This window comes from Staurois parvus, unplaced genomic scaffold (genome assembly GCF_062004578.1).
Source record: "Staurois parvus isolate SC_StPar_1 unplaced genomic scaffold, SC_StPar_1.0 ptg000104l, whole genome shotgun sequence".
NCBI lineage: Eukaryota > Metazoa > Chordata > Amphibia > Anura > Ranidae > Staurois > Staurois parvus.
In genome coordinates this window covers 8,642,181-8,662,108 of record NW_028317900.1, presented here as the reverse complement: position 1 = coordinate 8,662,108, position 19,928 = coordinate 8,642,181, and the positions used below count along the sequence as shown (strand labels likewise).

Below are 19,928 nucleotides of genomic sequence, written 5' to 3'. Positions count from 1 at the left end.
AAAACTACTCTTATTCAGGTACTTAATCAGTGCCCCAATCTACTTGTCCCTAATGACAATCTACTTGTCCAGATTTAAAAAGATTTTTTTTAGCCAAAACCGTATTTAAATCGGAGGTGATTTTAGAAATGTTTGGGGCTTTTAAAAACAAAAGCGGCTTTATGGCGACTTAAACGTGTAATATTTTTAACATTGCACTGTTTATCTCCTCCTCCCCTCCCTGCCTCTCTCCAGCACTGCACCCGGGGATTAGCAGGGAGGGGGGAGACCTTGCAGTGTGATGAACAACATCACATTGGCTGCTCATCAGGAAAGGGTGGGTCAGGGCTTATACTTTATCCCTTTCGCTGCAAGAGCTGTTTTTGCGTTTTTTGCACACATTTAAAAAATCATTTTAGGCCTGAAGAATACATAAAACCCTCAAACCTTTATTTTCTGAAAGCAGAGACCCTAGAGAATAAAATAGTGGTATTTCCACAAAATTTTTGTATAAAATACAAGTAAGTTAATTTTAGGGCACAAAAAAGCAATAAATTACTCTATTTTTTTGTAAAATATAAAAGATGAGGTTGGAGCGAGTAAATAGATATCCAGCTTGTCAAACCTTAAATTTATGTGCGCTCGTGAAATGGCGACGAACTTCAGTACCCTATATTTTGTTTAGTTTGACACTTTTAAAGCTCCTTATAGGTCACCAGTTTAGTGTTACGGAGGAGGTCTGGTGCTAGAATTATTGCTCTCATTCTGGCGTGCATGGCGATATGTGACGTGTATCGCAATCTACGGTTTGCGTCGGCGCCCCAGCATGTGCTTTTACGTTTTGTATGTGCGTATATGTGGGGGCCTCAATATTTTTGGGGGGGGGGGTATGGTATGTGCTTGGGTGTAACTTTCATTTTTTACAATTAAAAACAAACATTTTTTTATAGGGGGACTTTTGGAGACAGGTTCTCTTTGAGACATCCAAGGTCTAAAAGACCCTGCATGTCTCCCCTCTGCTCCACTGAATGTAATGCAGTGCGCAGCACATCACATTCTTTCCCTGGGATTGCATTACAATCTTTCAACGGGGACTCAGAAGTGACATCGTAATGTCCCTTCAGGTTCCCCGAGTACTGCTACTATCTTATGGAGAGACGGTGACCATACATTAGAGTGATTTCACCTGTGCTGAGTGCCTTGCTGCAGAGTATTGCTCCCAGACCTCTGAATCTTCTACAGATCATCGCTCCCAGAGCAATAGCGCTTTTGCTGGTTTATAATTTGATCAGCATATAGCTCTGGTGAGTTTATTCATTTTATTTGGTGGTGGATTCATTCACGGTGAATTTATTTGAACACTGATTTTTCAGATTTATTTACTACTGTCATGGATTTTTTTGGACTTTATATACACAATTAATTTGGACACTATTTCATTTTAATTTTTTCATGCTGTGATATTTCTATTTTATACTATCTTTTTATTTTATGCATAGTTTGATAATTTTGTATTATTTAAGTGCATTCCTATGTTTATTTAAACAAGAGTCTAGTAGACATCTTGGTGCGATAAATTTTAATACATTAAATCATAAATTATAATATAATAATTAAAAAAATAATATAATAATAAGTTAAATAATGTAATCAAATCAAACACACGGTACTCTGTCCAAACAATATTATATAGACACTGCATTTTGGTCTAGAAAACATCATGGGAGTCTTGAAACCTGGGACTGCACAAAGTCCGACATCACAATCGGGACAGTAGAACCTTGTTTCTGTGCGGATTTTTTTTCCACTCTCATCTCACCGAGAGCAACATACCACGCACATCCATGTAGCTGCTACCTTATTTTGGGTTGGTGGGATGTGGTCCATGAAGTGACGTCCATTCAGGCGTTCTGGGTTGACAACTCCCACAGCACGTCGTCTGGATCTACCTACAGACATTGATGGTGTTTCAGGGAGATGGATTCCGCAACTTTCCAAATAAGGTTCGCATGAAGCACTGGCTTGTCACTGTTTTGCGGAACAAAACTTAGGCATTCCACAAGTACTGTTCTAGAAGATGCCAGAAAATATTGTTGTAGTATTTCCTCTGCTGCTTTGTCATTGCTGGATAGAAAGTCATAGCTTGGTCACCTCACATGGTGCTTTTGTAGTCAATAACTACCTGCAGCTTCTGAATGTTTTTCCCACCTTTTGATTGTACCATTACTGTGGAGGCATTGTGAATGGTACTCATTAGGCACACATCCTTCTTGTCCCACCATCTCAGTGCCATCATTTTGCCTTTCTGCCAGGCAACTATTTCTGCAGACTTCAGTTTGCTTTTTTTCAAACATTGATGGCAGGTGCGCCGGTTAACCCTAGCGGTTCCATAGGCATCCGTTTTGTGCTGCAGAAGAACCTCATAAAGTTCTGGAGAGGTGTAGAAATTGTCCATTGTCGCACAGTAACCTTGGTTTAGCAGAGACTCAATTAGTGACAGGACGGAAGATGTTGCCATTCCATATTTGCTGTACTTTGGATCAAATTTTGTTCCTTTTGCCTGTGTAAATAATTGTGTTCCAGATGTAGCCAGTAGAGGATTCGCACAGCAAGTAGGATTTGACACTAAATCGTACTCTCTTGGATGGGATGTACTGTACCCAGCTGAGCCTTCCGTTGTAGGCCATTAGACGTTCGTCTATACCAGGGGTAGGCAACCTGCGGCTCTCTAGCTGTTGTGGAACTACATTTCCCATGAGGCATTGCAACATTACAAAACTGACAGTTACAGCTGTGACTTGCAGAGGCATGATGGAACTTGTAGTCCTGCAACAGCTGGAGAGCCGCAGGTTGCCCACCCCGGGTCTATACTGATGTCTCTCTCTGGCACATAGCTCTGCTGGAAATTCCTGACAATTATTTGGGAGACTTCCCAAATTTTCTTTAGTTTGGGAGCCGGATGAGTCGATTTGTCAAAATCATCATTGCTTGCGAAGTGCAAAAATTTCATGAGTGAAAAACAGTACTCCGACATGACTGTGCCAAAGAACGGCGTGGCAAGCATTTTGTTGGTGGTCCAATACCACTTCTGCAGCGGTTTCCCCACCACTCCTTGTAGAATAATTATGCCAAGAAACAGCTAAATGTCCTCTTTGGTCATAGGTTCCCACTTTCTGCTTCGTGAAAACCTGCCGTATGGAGCAGCTAATTGTTGCACTGCGTACCTGTTTGTTTCCGTAACGATTATTCCAATAACCTCATCGATCAGAAACAATTCTAAGTACGCCAAGGGGTTGTCACCTTCAACGTGGAATTTCATACCAGGTGCGCTGGAAACCGGGAATCTTGGCGGTGCTGGCGTACCACAATCAATAGTGCACCACATTCGCAGATCACTCACGTCAATTTCAGATTCGGCGCTTTCTTCACTGTCGCTGTCTGAAGACAAATCTCCACATGAGTCACTATCGCTCAATTCAAGTAGCTCCTCACTGTCGCGGTTTTCTATCTTATTAAAAACCACTTTGGCTCTAGCGAGATCCTTTTTGGAAGCCATGAGCCATGAGTGCAAAACCGCTTTTAGTCACAGAAACTGAAAAACTGCACTATGGATATATCTGAGGTAATGTTACAATGTATTCACTAGAGTAACACTTTATTTTTTTACATGGGTCCATTTTTAAAACTTGCCTCCCGCAAGCCCCGCCCCCCGCTGCCACAGCGTGGCTGTCTCACGCTGATTACACAGATCAGCATGAGATAGCTGGGAAGGAGACGGGATGGTCGGAGCAGATGGCTCGAGGCGGCTGCAGGACCCGGGACACGGATTGCAGAACCAGGTATGTATTTTGCGGTGCCCCTGAGTTTGGTTTGGGGTTACCGCTTTTGATAGCTAGATTTAACCCCGAGCCAGACTCGGGAAAACCGCTAGGGAGGTTAACTACTTGCCAACCGCAGTTAGCTGAATGAGGACTACACTGCGGCCGGCCAGTTCTGGGAGAGCATCATATGACGTCCTCCCAGAACGCGCTCTCCTGCGCGCCCCCGGGGCCAAGCACCCGGCGATCTCTGTGATCGCTGTGTCCTACAGACGCAGCTGATCACATGATGTGGTAAAAGGCCAATCACAGTTGCCTTTTACCACGTGATCAGCCGTGTCCAATGACACGCTGATCACCGGGAAATGCAATTGTCGGTTCTCGGCTGCACTTTCCTTGCGCCGTCAGAGCGCGAGGAAAGTACTGCCGAGAACCGGCAGTTGTCAGAGCAGGGATCGGCACCGATTATCAGGGCACTGATGATCGGTGACCACCCAGCAGTGCCACACATCTATGCCCAGAAGTGCCACCTGTGCCCAGTGCTGCCAATCAGTGCCACCAGTCAGTGCCCAGCGGTTGTGCCAGTCAATGCCTAGCAGTGCTGTCTATCAGTACCCATCATCAGTGCTGCCTATCCATGACACCTCATTAGTGCTGCCTATCAGTGCCCTTCAGTGCCGCCTATCAGTGCTGCCTCATCAACCTGTTTTGAAAATATTTATAATAGAAACAAAGAAACTTTTTTTTTTTTTTAATTTTTTGCAATTTTGTTTATAGCGCAAAAAGTAAAGCGCCCAGCGGCAATTAAATACCACCAAAAGAAAGCTCTATTTGTGAGAAAAAAAAAATGATAAAAATTTCATATGGGTACAATCTTGCATGACCGCGCAATTGTCATTCAAAGTGCAACAGCGTTGAAAGCTGAAAATTGGCCTGGTAAAGAAGGAGGTATAAGTGGCCGGTAGGAAAGTGGTTAAAGCCCAGGTCTTAATAGGACAGAAGGGTCTAAAAGCAAGAAAAGCCACTTCTAGAAAGATTTACTATTGTTCCTGAAAATCCTTTTTTTTTTTTGCCTGGTGAGAACACAGCACTTCAGTCCCAGTGATTACTCTTTAAGACCTTTTATCTAAGGTATGCCTCAGACTTGCCCCCCCCTTTCCAGTACCATGTGCTTCCTTGGGACCTCAACCTGGTTTTCTCAGTCATGCTGAAACCACTGTTAGAACCCAACAAGCAAATCCCCTTTCTGTTGATATTATGTCTGTAAGATATGTCTCTGAGCTAGGGGCTCTATCTTGTAATAAGCTATAACTAATTCTTCAGAAGCACAAGGTAGTCTTCTACCCAAGACCATCCTTTCTTCCTAAGGCAGAATCAGTCTTCCACCTCAATGGGGACAGTCTTTCTGTTTCTGCTCTAAATCACACAAAGGAAATTGCTGTCCACTGCCTGGACATATCCAAAGCCATCTGAGTCTACCTCAAAGCAACAGCTTCTGTCAGGAAAACAGACTCTCTATTCATCCAACCCTCAGAACCTTGCAAGGTACAGCCTACCTCCAAGTCCATCATTGTTAGATGGATATAACCACTCGTTGCCAAGGCTTACACTCTAAAACATTGTTTCTCAACCTTTTTTTCAGTCAAGGGACCCTTTAAAATTATAGACTGTCCAGAGGCACCCTTTAAAGTAGACGGTCTTGAGGCACCCCATTCTAAAATGGGGTGCCTCTAGACCAGGGGTGTCATACTGGAGGCCCTTCAGTTATTTAGAAACTACAAGTCCCATCATGCCTCATGCTTGTAACTCTCAATCTTGCAATGCTTCATGGGTCTAGTAGTTCATCAACAGCTGGAGGGCCGCCAGTTTGACACCCGTGCTCTAGACTGTCCGATTTAAAAGGGCACCCCATTCTACAATTTGAAAAACAATTTTAATAGTTTTATATAACGCAGCAACATCCACACATGTAGGACACCCAACATTAGAGGTGATTTATTCTTCAAAGTAAATACACTTTTGCACACTGGTACTGAGTAGTATTCCAATGTTTCTCTACTCCCTCCATCACTGAGCTAATGTGACCTCAGCACTGATGGAGAGGGGCAGGGGAGGGTCAAACTAGGGTGCTGTGCAGGCAGGTGACATCTTTCTTATCAACTGATGTCATTGGTTGTCAGAACACCGGCGGCTAGAAGGTTGTAATGATGCACAATAAAAACGTAGGACTTTGTGTAACTAAAAGGAAAGCTTGTTCCACCCACTGGCTTGTATACAAGTTTTGGGCAGTTTTTAGACATTTTGCCGAGGCACCCCTGAAGAAACCTCAAGGCACCCCAGGGTGCCTGGGCATCCTGGTTGAGAAAGGCTGCTCTAAAAAGACAAACTTCCTCCTGTGCTTTTATGTGATCATTACATCAGATCAGTGGATGTTTCCTGGGCATTCCGTCAATTCAATAAGCCCCTTTGGCACAGCATTGTAAGACTGCCACATACCTTTTTGTTCATACCTTTAAAAGTCCTGATATGGCCTCTGTATTGCATTTTTCTGCCCACGCTTCTCCCACAAAGAACCATGTACCCCCTTTTCTTTCTTGCGTGAGGTAGAATGCAGCCACATTGCTCCTGTGTGAAATGTCACAAGATTACTATACTTCACACACAAAACCTCAGCCTCCTCTAGGCTTCAGGAGTCTGGATACAAGTTACTTACCAGGCGGTAGAGCATTCCCACGAGCCTGCACAGAATGTTTCTGGACATCGAATCCAACTGTTAGAATTGTGGGGACTCCAGGGGAACATTATAAAGTAATATATAATCTGGTCCTGCCCACAGATCAGCCCTTTCTTGCAGACCATATGTAATTTGTTTACTGAGCTGACAGGTCTCTACCGAGCGGATGACACAGCAGCATGCCTCTTACATCTCCGTGCTTTCCCCTGGCAGGAATATTGACACTCCCTGACCGTTCACCTTCTCAGTGTGATCCTGCATTCCAGCAAATTGGAAATCTCCCCAGACTCCATCCATTAGTCAATGGATCAGGACAGTGAATGACACATTCTTTGATATGTATAAAGAACTACTTGAAACTGTTCATGTGATGGAGGTGTGGGTGGAACAGAACACACGTGGAGATCAAGAGGAATTTTAGGGCACCTGGCCAAGGGGTTCTTTATTTTGGGGGGCTAAAAATAACTGAGTCAGACAAGGAGGAGACCACAGGACAATAATTCTAACACCTTGAGAGAAATGCAGAAATATAACAGGGTGGCAATAGGGCACATTATGGGATAAGTCCAGAGGCACAGAGCCACAATCTAGTACAGCAGGGACTTAGTCCAGAGTCACAGGGCTACAATCCATGCACAGTGAGTAGCAGACCACAATCTGTTACTGCAAGGCTAAGACCAAGGGCACAGGGCAGCAATCTAGTACAACAGGGGCTTAGTCTAGAGTCACAGGGCAACAATCCAAGCGCAATGAGTAACAGGACAGCGCGCTGAGTGAACTGTTGGTGCTATATAAATCCTGTATTATAATAATAATAATAATTTGGTACAGCAAAGTCCAGGGGCACAGAGCAGCAATTCAGGGACTCGCCAGCCAACAGTGGCCTCAGCAGAGGAAGTCCAGGCAGAGTGGCAGGGAAAAAGAGGTCCCAAGGGCAACGTTCCTTCACAAACCCATCATGGTTCCTCTGAGGGCTGTGTCTTGACCCCCACTTCAGGACCAGACAGGCAGAAGTTGAAGTACAGCGGAAAGAGTGGAGTCCCAGTGTCCAGAATGCCACACAGAACTACAAGTCCCAGCAGTGTAGAAATCAAAGTCTGTCTCAGCAGTTTCATGTATTTTCTAGTCTTTCCAAGGAGACCTGCAGCCATTAGCTCCTCAGACTGTCACTGAAGTAAGGTCTTCAGTCTGACACACTTTGTTATCTAGGGTACTTTGAATGCATCCAGAGACCTCAGCTCGAATTCCGGTGGTGCCAAGGTGTCTGGCTCTACCTGGTACAGTATACATAATTTATTTTCCACCTACTGAGTGCAGCCTCCTGTCCTACCTCCTGTGGGGACACAGGAACTCACAAATCAAATGTATGTAGATAAGTTGACTTATCACACTGCATCTGAATTGAGACCATCAATTCCATAAAATAAATAGAAAAATCTATTACTTCTGACTTCCGTTCCATCCTAGGCAGTGGCATCTGGTTTCTTTGTTTCCTTCTCTATTTTCATCTCCTTCTTACCTTTACTTTGTTCCCACTTCTTTACTCTCTCCCCACCCCCTTGTTCTTGGATACACTGGAACACTAATGCGGGCCATGGACTTGCGATAAAGTGGCCGAATTTTCGGCCAATAAAAAAAACGGCAGATATTCGGATCATTAGTGGGGAAATTTGTCAGCCGTTTTTCGTGATTTTGAGACTTTTAAAAAATCGCCCCTGCTGGAAAATCGTCGGCCGATTTTGTCCGGACGATTTTCGCGGCAATTATGGACAAATCGGCCAACCTTTTTGCTGATTTAAAACAAAAATAGAATATGAAGAAAAGAAGAAATAGAATATATCAAGAAGAAATAGAATATCAAGAACAAAAAGAAAAAGAATATGAAGAAAAAGAAGAAATAGAATATGAAGAAGAATAAAAAATAGAAAATCAGTCCGATATTATATTTGACCTTTAAAAGTATAGCAACATTGTATCTATTTGTATCCGAATAGAAACATCTGTATCCGAAATGGCTACAAATAGATACAATGTTGCAACTTTTTCTTCGTCTTCATCGTCTTCATCTTATTCGTATTCTATTTCTTCTTTTTATTCGTATTCTATTTCTTCTTCATATTCTACTTCTTCTGCTGGTCCCATCTTTTAGATGGGGCGAAAATCAGCCGACCTTTTTTTACCAATAGTGGTAATGTCGGCTGATTGCACGACTGATTTTTTATTTTTCAAAAAAAAAATTTCCCGGTTTTCTCCCAGTCTATGGCCTGCTTTAGTGGGGATTTTCGCTTTCTGTCTGTGGGCAGCACATCTTCCATCGTTCACCAGTAAGGTATAACACACTAGGCAAGGTTCTATCTTCTTGACAAGGATATGTTTGCAGAAAGCATGTTCTTTTCTTTGAGCCATTCATGTCAATGAAAGTTGTGGTCCTGTTTGCATCCACCTTGTAAACCCTTTCATTTCAGTGTTGTGTGTATTTTCTGTGTTTTTTGTTTTTTTTTGTTTTTTTTGTTCTGGTCATTGACAAAGAATTGTACAAAAAAAAAAAAGGTTCTTGCAGTGCTACTCTGAACTTGAGTCTGTTGCCATTTGCTTTTGCTGGGTCTGTTGGCACAGTTCTGTTTGCCTAGTTATTACCCACCCAATTCATTCATGGAGTCCATCCCAGGATCTATGAATATTCTTCCTGTATCCTGTACTGTATGGTTAAGATGAAAGGAATTTTGACTTGCCTGTAAATTCCATACCTTGGAGTACAGAACACAGATCACCCTCTCTAATTTTAAATAATGCAAGGGGTTGGACAGTTTTCAATGGGCAGCACTTTATTGTACACAATTCCAATAAATACCATCTGCAGTCATTTCATTCATTTATTGCTTTCCTTTACACTCACTATTGGAGGGTACTGTATATTTAACTGTATGTCTGTACTCTACCAAACTGACATTTGTTCTTTAGTCTGTGTTTAGTTGATAATTGTTTTGAACTACAGTATATTGCTCTACTTTGAAACATTTCTGTATGAGCTCCATAGTAGATGCAGTAGAACCCTGAAGATGATCAAACACTAAATGAGGCCAACATCCGATTTACTTCCATAGATGTAACAGTTTTTTGTTTGCTTATTGTGGACTACTAGAATGGAAGTAGAACCAGTTTTTCAGCATTACACCCTGTCATCTGATGTTACATTACATTGCACCTGCTTGTTCATTCTTTATCCTTGCCATCCTTTCCAAATACACTAATATACCCTTACTTGTTTGTTGGCTTAAAGCTGAGGAGTTGTTGAAGTGCAAATGTAAACCATGACCCACAATATGCTGAGTCAAGACATTTGGGTTTGCTTTGAAAAAAAAATCCAAAACAAATCTATGGCCTAATAATCTAACATGCTCTTTTTATATTGGCCACACAGGTACGTGCCCCTTTCAACTGCCAGTGCCCATAGGGTGGCAAATAACTGCCAGAGATTATATGCGTGGTAATCTGTGCTGCTTTGTTATAACGCAGTGAAGGTTGTCATGTGCTGAAATTACTAAACCCTTGTAACTGTTCATACCAAAAACATGAATAACAGAAGTAATAATTTAAAGATGTTACCGTTTGAAGAAGGCAACAGCACACAGTATTTAAAGTGGTTTTACAGGCTCAGGGTTTTTTCCCTTCATGCATTCTATGCATGAAGGTAAAAAACCTTCTCTGTGCAGCAGTGCCCCCAGCTCCCTCAATACCTGAGCCCCATCGAGATCCAGCGATGTGCACGACAGTCTAGGCTGTCTCGGGTTTCTGCCTTCTCATTGGCTGAGACAGCAAGCTGGAGCCATTGGCTAATGTTGCTGTCAATCACAGTCAGCCAGACAAACAAAACCAGCGCTCCAATCCTCATGCAAACTTAAAAAAATATCAGGATGCCGGACGAAGAGGTGCTGCCGGGAAATCTGACCACTGGTGAAAAAGAACAGACAAGTGCGCACTCTCATCGTGCATTACTATGGTATACCACCTGTTTATTAAATAGACAAATGGATGTATACTCACAAACCAACGATATTGAAAGCAGTGTGTGTGGTCCACAAAAACAGTCACAAGGATGCTCTGTCCTTGACAATGATAAACTAACGCATTTCGGGAGCTGAACTCCCTTCCTCAGCGCTAAGTGATATTGACAGCCAAGTGTTTTTGTGGACCACACACACTGCTTTCAATATCGTTGGTTTGTGAGTATACATCCATTTGTCTATTTAATAAACACGTGGTATACCACAGTCAGTCAGCCAATGAGGAGAGAGGAGACTGGGCCAAGACACGGCTCCGTGTTTGTGAATGGACACATGGAACAGCGGGTGCCCCCATAGCAAGCTGCTTGCTGGGTATGCACCTGACAAAGGAGGAGCCAGGCGAGCCTGTGGGAGACCCGAGAAGAGAAGAATCCAGGCTGCTCTGTGCAAAACCGTTACACAGAGCAGGTAAGTATAACATGTTTGTTATTTTACTGAAAAAAAAAAAGCCTTTTAGTATAACTTCAAAGTGAATGCTTCTTGGATCTAAGCTGGAATTGCATCAACCAGCTTTAAGAAACAGGAGGTAATTTTAAACTTGAAAATGAGAAGAAGAGGGAAGTGGATTGGTTATAGGTGGCATAATAGATTGAAGCAAGGTGGATCTGGGGTCAGTGTGTGGCCGAGGGGTGAGATGGAAGCCAAGAGACAAATAGGTTGGCAGGGAAAGGTTGGAGAAGTGACAGGAAGGAAGATCTTTAAGAACAATGGAAATGAGGTTGTATCCGGAAACTAAAGTGGTGACTACATTTTCCTAAACCGTGTCATTCTACAAATTAAAGTAAACCTACTGTGAGAGGAATTTTGGGACATCTATTACCGAAACTTTCTGGAAATTGTTGCCTGGCTGTTGTGCTGATCTGCTAGCTTTTATACTTTGTCATTGACTTAATATAAATGTGCAGATCAAGAATATCAAAGTAAAGTCATTAGCTAAATCCGGTGAAGACAAGTAATAACACATAAGTTGGATAACTCAGTCCTTATAGTGATCAAACAAAGTGATTATGTGCAGGTATTCAGGAGTCCATGGTCAATAGTAATGGTGACTCTTGTGTACTAGTGAATGTACAAACGATGCACTAACCAGATAGCGCATTAATTGCGCATGGAGCAATTAGGACCTGCTCCTGGTGCTCTGAACTTGTAAAAACCAGGCAGATGTCATCCGCAGGTCAGCCACTAGATGTCCTCAGCAATCATTCCACCAGAGCCATCAGCAGCAGAAGGGGGGGGGGGGCGTGGAGTCAAATATCAATCCAAATCCTCAGTACCTTCAAAAACAGGCTCACATGGAAATAATGAGCCCCAAGAAAGCTTCTAATAGTGTAGTAGTTCTTTAATCGTCAAAAATCCAGCATACAACAAGTAAATCAAAACTTACATCAGAATCTTCTCGGGCCACCAGTCAGGATGGCCTTGTGGTATATGCACACTGTCAGGGGCACCTCCTCCACGCCGCCGTTGCCGCCGACCTGAAAAAAGAACTAAAAAAAAAAAAGGCTCCGCTTCCGACGATGGCTTCCAGCTGTCTGCTTCTGAGGTGGCTTGACAATTTTTAAATATGTAAGGAGCGGGGGACATTACCAGAGTGACTCCACCCCATGTGACATCATTGACCTACATTAATACATACTTTTACTAGGGACAATTTAGACGGGAGCCAATTCACCTACCAGCATATCTTTGAAGTGTGGGAGGAAACCGGAGTACCCAGAGGAAACCCATGCAGGCACAGAGAGAACATGCAAACTCCAGGCAGGTAGTGCCGTGGCTGGGATTCGAACCAACGACCCTACTATATACAGTATATAGTGTACCAAAATGCACGTACAGTATTATAAATGCTGTTTGCATTATGATGTGCTGTATTGCAAAAATAATGTTGAACCTTTTTTTCTCTTGTTGACATACGTGAACAGCCCATTTAAAACTGATGGACTGCCTAATGTAATATGTCATGTCAAGTGAGCTTGAATCTTTCCAGTGGGGACACAAAGCATTAAAGTGGTTATACAGGCTGAATGTTTGTTTTTTTTTTTTTTTTTTTTTTTTTTTTACCGTCATGCATTCTATGTATTCTGAAAACCTTCAGCGTTTAGATCTCCCCTTATACTCATCTGAGCCTGATTGGGATCCAGCGATTTGCACGAGAGCAGAAGCTCTCCTGGGTCTGCCTCCTCATTGGCTAGGACACAGCAGTGGGAGCCATTGGCTGCTGTCAGTCACAGCCAGTGAGGAAGGGGCGGGGCAAAGCCGCGTTCAGTGTGTCAGACACACACAGGTAGCTTGGGAGCGAGCATGCACGAGCGCTCCCAAAGCAAGTTGCCTGTGGGGGGGAGGGCAGGAGTGCTGGCAGGGGACCCAAGAATAGGAGAAGCAGGGCTGCTTATGCAAAATCAATGCACAGAGCAGGTATGACGTGTTTTTTTGTTTTGTTTTTTTGTTTTTAAATCTGAATCTGTACAAACGCTGTAAAACCAACAGATGTTCTTAACTTTGCCCACTATATCTAAACGAAGGAGTGCTGGTGACACTTTCAGATTAGATGTTTCCTAGTTATTGGGTTAATATCACAGGTGGAATAACATTGTTAACTGAGTAGTGCTAGTCAACTCTCCTGATTGCCATTGTACTACCTGTATTATATCACAGCTGTACTTCATATAGTTTAAAATTCATAGACCACATTTGTGCCAAGTCTCCTGCTTTGATTAGTGATACTTTTACATAACCTGATCCATTTTACAGTCTTGCATGTAAGTAATCATTCTAGATAAGATGGGAGTAGCATTTACTTTAAGATTCAGGCTGACACCCTATTCTGTTTGAAGCAACTCCCTCTGCAAACATGAAGCAGAAACCAGCTGTAATCTTTAGTGGCTGGGCTATAACATGTAATGTTCTTGTTAATCATAGGCTTAAATTAGATTCTGTTAGCCTAAATATCAATACTATTCCACCACATACTACCGGTATAATATGTGCAAGTATGTACAAAAGCTTAGAGTATGTGTTAAAACCTTATTCTATTACTAATGAGATTTTTTAAACACCAAATAATGAGTTGAATTAACCTGTTTGCTGAAGCAGGTATAAATTTAGATTAAATAACGTTTGTTCATTATGGATATCCACAAACACTTTTTCCTTTTTTTGCTATAGCTATATATAGGTGACAGCTTTCCCCTCTTTCTACAAGGATGAAAATAATTATTTGATCCCCTGCAGATTGTGTAAGTTTGCCCACTTAAGAAATGAAGGGTCTATACTTTTTATCTTATGTATTGTAAATGATAGAGATAGAATATCAACCAAAAATCCAGAAAAAAACACAATACAGATGTTATAAATTGAGTTGCAGTTCAGTGTGTAAAATAAGTATTCCCCAATCAAAGCATGACTTAGTACTTGGTGGAGAAACCCTTGTTGGCAAGCAGAGGTAAGACATTTCTTGTAGTTGGTTTCCCGGTTTGCACACATCTCAGGAGGGTTTTTGGTCTACTCTTTTTACAGATCTCTAAATCCTTAAGGTTTCTTGGCTGTTGTCAACTCGAAGTTTGTTCCTTCCATACATTTTCTATAGGATTAAGGTCTAAAGACTGGCTAGGCCAGTCCATGACCTTAATGTGCTTCTTCTTGAGCCACTCTTTGTTGCCTTGGCAGTATGTTTTGAGTCATTGTCATGCTGGAAGACCCATCCACGACCCATCATGTTCTGGCTGAGGGAAGAAGGTTCTCATTCAAGATTTTACAATACATGGCCCGTCCATTGGCCCCTCAATGCAGCAAAATCAGCCTGTACCTCTAGCAGAGAAAAAAGCCTCACATGGGCAATTTCTCAAGGCCCTGCTGGGTTAAAAGGGGACCGGAGAGCCAGCCAGCATAGGTTGCAACTCTTTGACCATGTTGCCCATTAATGGAGGCTAAGTACAAGTGGGTATAGCTAGAATGGGAAGGGAGGGAGATGTCAAGGCATTGCTTACATAAAAGCACAGTTTTTAAGCATTGTTCGGTGTGCATACAATATAGAAAGAAAAATACAGACAAGCACAGTCACTCAACTCTGCAGTGACGCAAAGCAATATTACTATAGAATATTAGTTCTCTATTTTAGAACCTAATAGAATATGATAGTCCAAACTTCTAGCATTTTCTATATATATATATCTATATATATATATATATATCCCAATAAGTGTATATTAATTGGTTTGTGTGAAAGCTATAGCATCTTCAAACCATGGTATGGATACTGGAATTTATAAGGCTATATACTTTGACTGCCTATCACGTTAATTGAGGTGCTAAAATGCCAGGGCAGTACAAATACCCCCAAATGACCCCTTTCCAGAAAGTAGACCTCCTAGGCTGATCTGATACTTCTTCTAAGTATGGGGATGCCACATGTGTGAGACTTTTTGGCAGCCTAGCCGCATATAGGAGCCCGAAATCCAGTGATCACTTTGAAAGCCTTACGGTACGTAAATTCCTCATTTCACTTCCTCAGTACCTATCACAGTTTCAGAGGCTCTGAAATTTCAGGATATCACAATATCCCCCACAAATTACCCCTTTTTGAAAAGTAAACACCCCAGACTATTTGCTCAGGCATGTTGAGTCAATTGAATACTTTATTTTTTACCACAAGTTTTTGGAAAACATATTTATTCAGTCCTGAATTTTGGACAGAGTTTGCAGAATATTCTATATGTGAACACAGTGGTTCCTATTAAATAGGACAGTGTGAGAACTGCTCAGTGGAAATGGCTTATGACCTCATGATCCAGTGACACTGTAAAGTATAAGCCAATAACAGTCATTCAGCAGCAGCTTAGCTCATCTGTTAACGGTATAAAAAAAGAACCTCTATACTAGTTCAGTAGGGAGGGAAAGCATCTTACCATATACAGTATGCAAGTTGTGTATAAAATTCCACCCCAGTTTCCAAAGTGCCTCCTGGGTGCTTAAGATGAAGACTGGTTGCCATCAGCCTTGGGCTTAAGCAAAAATACACCTCTCTTTGTACAGGGCACTCTTTTATCAAGTTTGAGCAATTTAACAAAGGAAAACAATCGGCATATTGAGCTTTTATGTATCTGCAGTATGTCCTTACTTTCCTTTCTTGTAGGAGTTTTACAACCTGACAAACTGTCAAGCTTAAAAAAAAAAAAAAAGTCTGTACTTTAACTTGTAGTGGCTATGATACCATTTGTGCACTAACTGTGTAACAGATACTTGATTCTCCTACTCTGTGGTGTTGGTCTTGCATTTTCATTATTTTCATCTGAAGGAACACTGTCTCTAATGCCCTTCACATGCATACACAGTGAATGGTCCTTAGAGAGAAATTCATATTACTTTATTATGAACGGTACTTAGGAAGAGAACAGTACCTCTGTAACATCACCAGTGCAAAAGGTGGGGGGGTTAACTAGCAATCATTTCCAACTATTTCTTTTTGTGGCCTAATTTTGCTCGTTTCCAGTGGAATTTTTGTACACAAAATGCTTACAGAAAAGAAGAAAATGCGTGTGTGTGTGTGTGTGTGTGTGTGTGTGTGTGTATGTATCATTTTCAATAGTTCCTTCATATTTGGTACTTTGTGATACATTGTACAGAATAATTTTAAAATATTGCCGGTACAAACAGCTTCATGAAGTAATGTATCGGGAAAAAAATTCCAGGTGTGGCATATGTTACATAGCTATGTTGGTCCTATGCATATATCATACCTGTCTGATCTCTAGTAGCTGGTAGTCCCTGCAGGATACATCTCTACTAACTTCAGTGATCGCCGCTAGCTTTCGGATTCTGTGCCGAGTAGCTGCCCTGGTGTATTGTAAACACAGAAGGATTTCCGCTCAGCACAGACACCATTCAGCGATTGCTTTACATTTTCCCAATTAATCTGAAACATTCTCTTGTTGGATGAGGTGAAAAGGTGGGAGCAGTGACCTTTCACTCAGTTGAGAATGCAAAGTATTCTTTGAATGGTGCCTATGCTGAGCGGGTGACTGCCAGCTGCTGCCATGGAACCCAGAAGCAAATGGAGATCACTGGACTAGCGGTATCTGATATGATTTGTAGTTTCTGGAGGGATCCTACAGGTATGGTATATGTAGTTGCATTGGTCCAAGCTGGAACAATGTAGTTATGTAAAGATATCCATACCTGGAATTCTTCATTAACTTATTGGTTTTGATATTTCGCCACAGTTGCATGACATCATCAGCAGTGTCTATATACACCAATATTCATATACGGAAAGTTGCGTTTGGTACTTGTACTTCATTTTCCTTTCATTTTTCTGATTCATTTTTAGACTGAAATATTTGTAAAAGGTGGGTTGTTTAAAAATATTTGAGTGTCATTCTCTCTTATTTTTCAGAATACCAGGCTGCTATATTGCAACAGAAGCGAGAGCACAAAGAGGAGGTGGAGGATCTAAAGGTATTTTCTGTAACACAAAAACAAAAGTCGAATGCGATCATTTGCTGTTCTCAGTGGTTTATGCAATGCTTTTTACTGCTTTGCCAGTTTATCTGTCACTGCTCACTTCCCATAGGGTTCACTGATCTGCATTCTTCAATTTGATTTATACATTCCTCTTTAAAATTTACCTTGATAAGCAGATCAACATGCTCAGAATACAAATTTCAACTGCTACAATAATGAGCATTACCAAAAAATACATTTATGGATTGTTAGTGGTGATCTGTATGAATACAGATGGGCTTAGCCTGAATTCACCCAAACTTTTTTTTTTAAATGCTGTCCTGAAAGGAAACCTTGCATTTTTAATTGTTTTGATCATCATTGGCAGTATGTAATTTCTCCACATGAGGGCAGTGTTGCACTCTGCTTTACATTGGCACATAGGAACTTGCTGCAGCTTGCAGTAGTACAAATATGCTTAGAATCTTTCATGAACACAAATGACAGTGACTGTGACCCACCTAGACTGGCTTTACGCTTGATTGGTGCTAAATTGTATACTTTTTTTTTTTTTTTTAAACGTATTAAGAAAACTTTTTAAGTCCAGCAAGCACAAATGTTGCAGTCTAGTAGTAACTATAAATGGCTTTATCCACAGACACAGGAAATAAAATATGGTTATGGTCACAGAAGCCCAGTGGCTAAAATTAGAAAAAAATAAAAAGGGAACAGAGGGCGCACCAACCTAATGAATTATCCTCCAAAGCTTCTCTTTATTATTTAAAAGCGTGGTAAGTATCATACCCACAAACCAACAGATGTATGTCAGCTTATCACATCAACTGTGAAATCCAGCTCACGGGACATGACAACCGGTAGTACAGATGCAAAGAGCTTACCTCTGATGCGTTTTGAGGCCTTGCCTCTTCCTCAGAGCCATGCACTCCCTACCTGGACCACAGTTTTTAATAATATAGAGAAGTTTTGAGGATAATGCACTAGGCTGGTGCTCCCGCTTTTTCCTTTCTGTTTTTGTCTTGTACGCTCAGATGTTCCCAGTCTGGAGAGGGCAGCAAGGCGAGGCATTTCCGGCAGGCACAAGATCACCTGTAGCCTATTGTAAACGGTGGGAGTTGTTTTTGAGTGCAGAAGACTGTGATGATGTTCACTTTTGCATGTGCTCAAATTATTTAGTTGGTAATTACTGTTAGGGTGTGATTTCAGAGAACAAATCAGTGTTCTTTTTTATGAATATAGGTTTCTATATACCAAAATATTCCACTGCTTAGCCCAAACATTTGGATTTATATTACATTTTCTATTCCATTGTTACTTTTCACGTTATAACATGTGGAAAGTCAGCAACAGATCAGAAATTCTTAAGCAATGGGCAAAGATCTGTAATACAGTAAATGCAATTTATGAACATTGTACCACTAGTCACTCTGGCTATACCATATCCATATTCACACTGATTAAAAGTCTGTTTGAGATGGTTGTTGATGAGAATGAAAAGCACTATGATGGTGAATGAAGGGCACTAAGATGGGTTGGTCACATAAAGTACTATGATTCTAATGTAGTATACATAAAGACACTGGTCATTTGGGTCAGTAGAATTAAACCAGGACCTTTCAAAGCTTTTCAAAAATGTTTTTTGCGATAATTTTTTTTTTTATCACCTTGAAGGCTTGAAATTAGACTTAAATTGGAATTAAACTTTCCACTCTTTTACAGCCAAGGAAGCTGCCATCTTAGCCTCTGTTTAATCTGCAGTTGCCATGGTACTGCGTGTGATCAATTATGACAGATTGCTTGAGAGCACAAGCACTTGTGACAGTTAATCATTCACAGCATCCCTTAAATATAATTATTTTGGTAAATGGTTAATGCAATTGTTTTAGTTTCGCTTTAAAGCAAATGTTTGCAGTTTTTATGTTCTGCTAAGTGCCTAACTCTTTTTGCCATATCAATAGGTGATGCATTGATTTTCAGTCGGTCACCTTTATGCCCTTCAGTTACAAGAAGAGTTAACCCCCCTCCCCCATGGTATATGCTTGTGCATATATAATATATATTAGGCTTGTATGGTCATAATGCAAAACTTTTGAACTTTACAAAGTGGGAAACTACATAAAGGGGCAGAATGTGGTGTGCTATGCATGCCGAAAAGTAGCCATGATCATATGGGTGTGGTTTAAAGATATACTTGCAGCATCTTTGATAACAATCCTACTTGACACTGCCATAGCCAGTGCATGCTGTGTGTCCAACTTTGGTGGTGGCTTAAAGTTAAAGTATGTGTAAAAGCATAAGTTTATTAAAAAATAAAAGTTAAACTTATCTGCTCTGTGCAATAGTTTTGCACAGAGCAGCCCCGATCATCCTTTTCTCAGGTACCCCACTGGCACTCCTGGCTCCTCCTGCCTCCTCTCGCCCTCCCTATCAAGCCTCTGCTCTTGTTATGGGGGCATTCCAGCCACACAGAGTCCAAAACAGCGAAAACCGGGGGCCTGGATGCTAAGGTGTTATTGAGCATCAGTTTGTGGCATGAATGGCAAAATACGGCAGCTCAGATGATCATTTGAACCAGATGAAGAGAAGTACAAATGTATAAGGAGCGCCAGGGATTAGAGTCCACAATAAAACAAAATTTGTCCACATTTGTACTTTATGCAAAACAGTGTGGCTCGGCCCCGCCCCCTCCTCACTTGTTGTGATGGCTCCCAATGCTGTGTCTGATCCAGTGAGGAGGAAGAGAGCTTGGCTTGGCAAGACAGCTGTTCTCATGCAGATTGCTGATCATGTTCAGTCCGAGGTAAGTAGATGGGGGGACTGCACAGAGAAGGTTTACCTTAATGCAAAGAATGGATATGGAGATAGATATATTTTGTG

At 41.5% G+C, this 19,928-nt stretch overlaps 1 protein-coding gene across 3 annotated transcripts in view; it reads left to right on the top strand.

Annotated features, from left to right (window-relative positions):
• Positions 1 to 19,928, top strand: part of FMN1 (formin 1) — a 371,304-nt gene that overhangs the window by 146,541 nt on the left and 204,835 nt on the right. For all 3 annotated transcript variants that reach the window (XM_089671307.1, XM_089671308.1, XM_089671310.1), the window contains one exon: positions 16,987 to 17,048. In XM_089671307.1, coding sequence (XP_089527433.1) covers positions 16,987 to 17,048 — 62 coding nt within the window. The remainder of the gene's footprint in view (positions 1 to 16,986; positions 17,049 to 19,928) is intronic.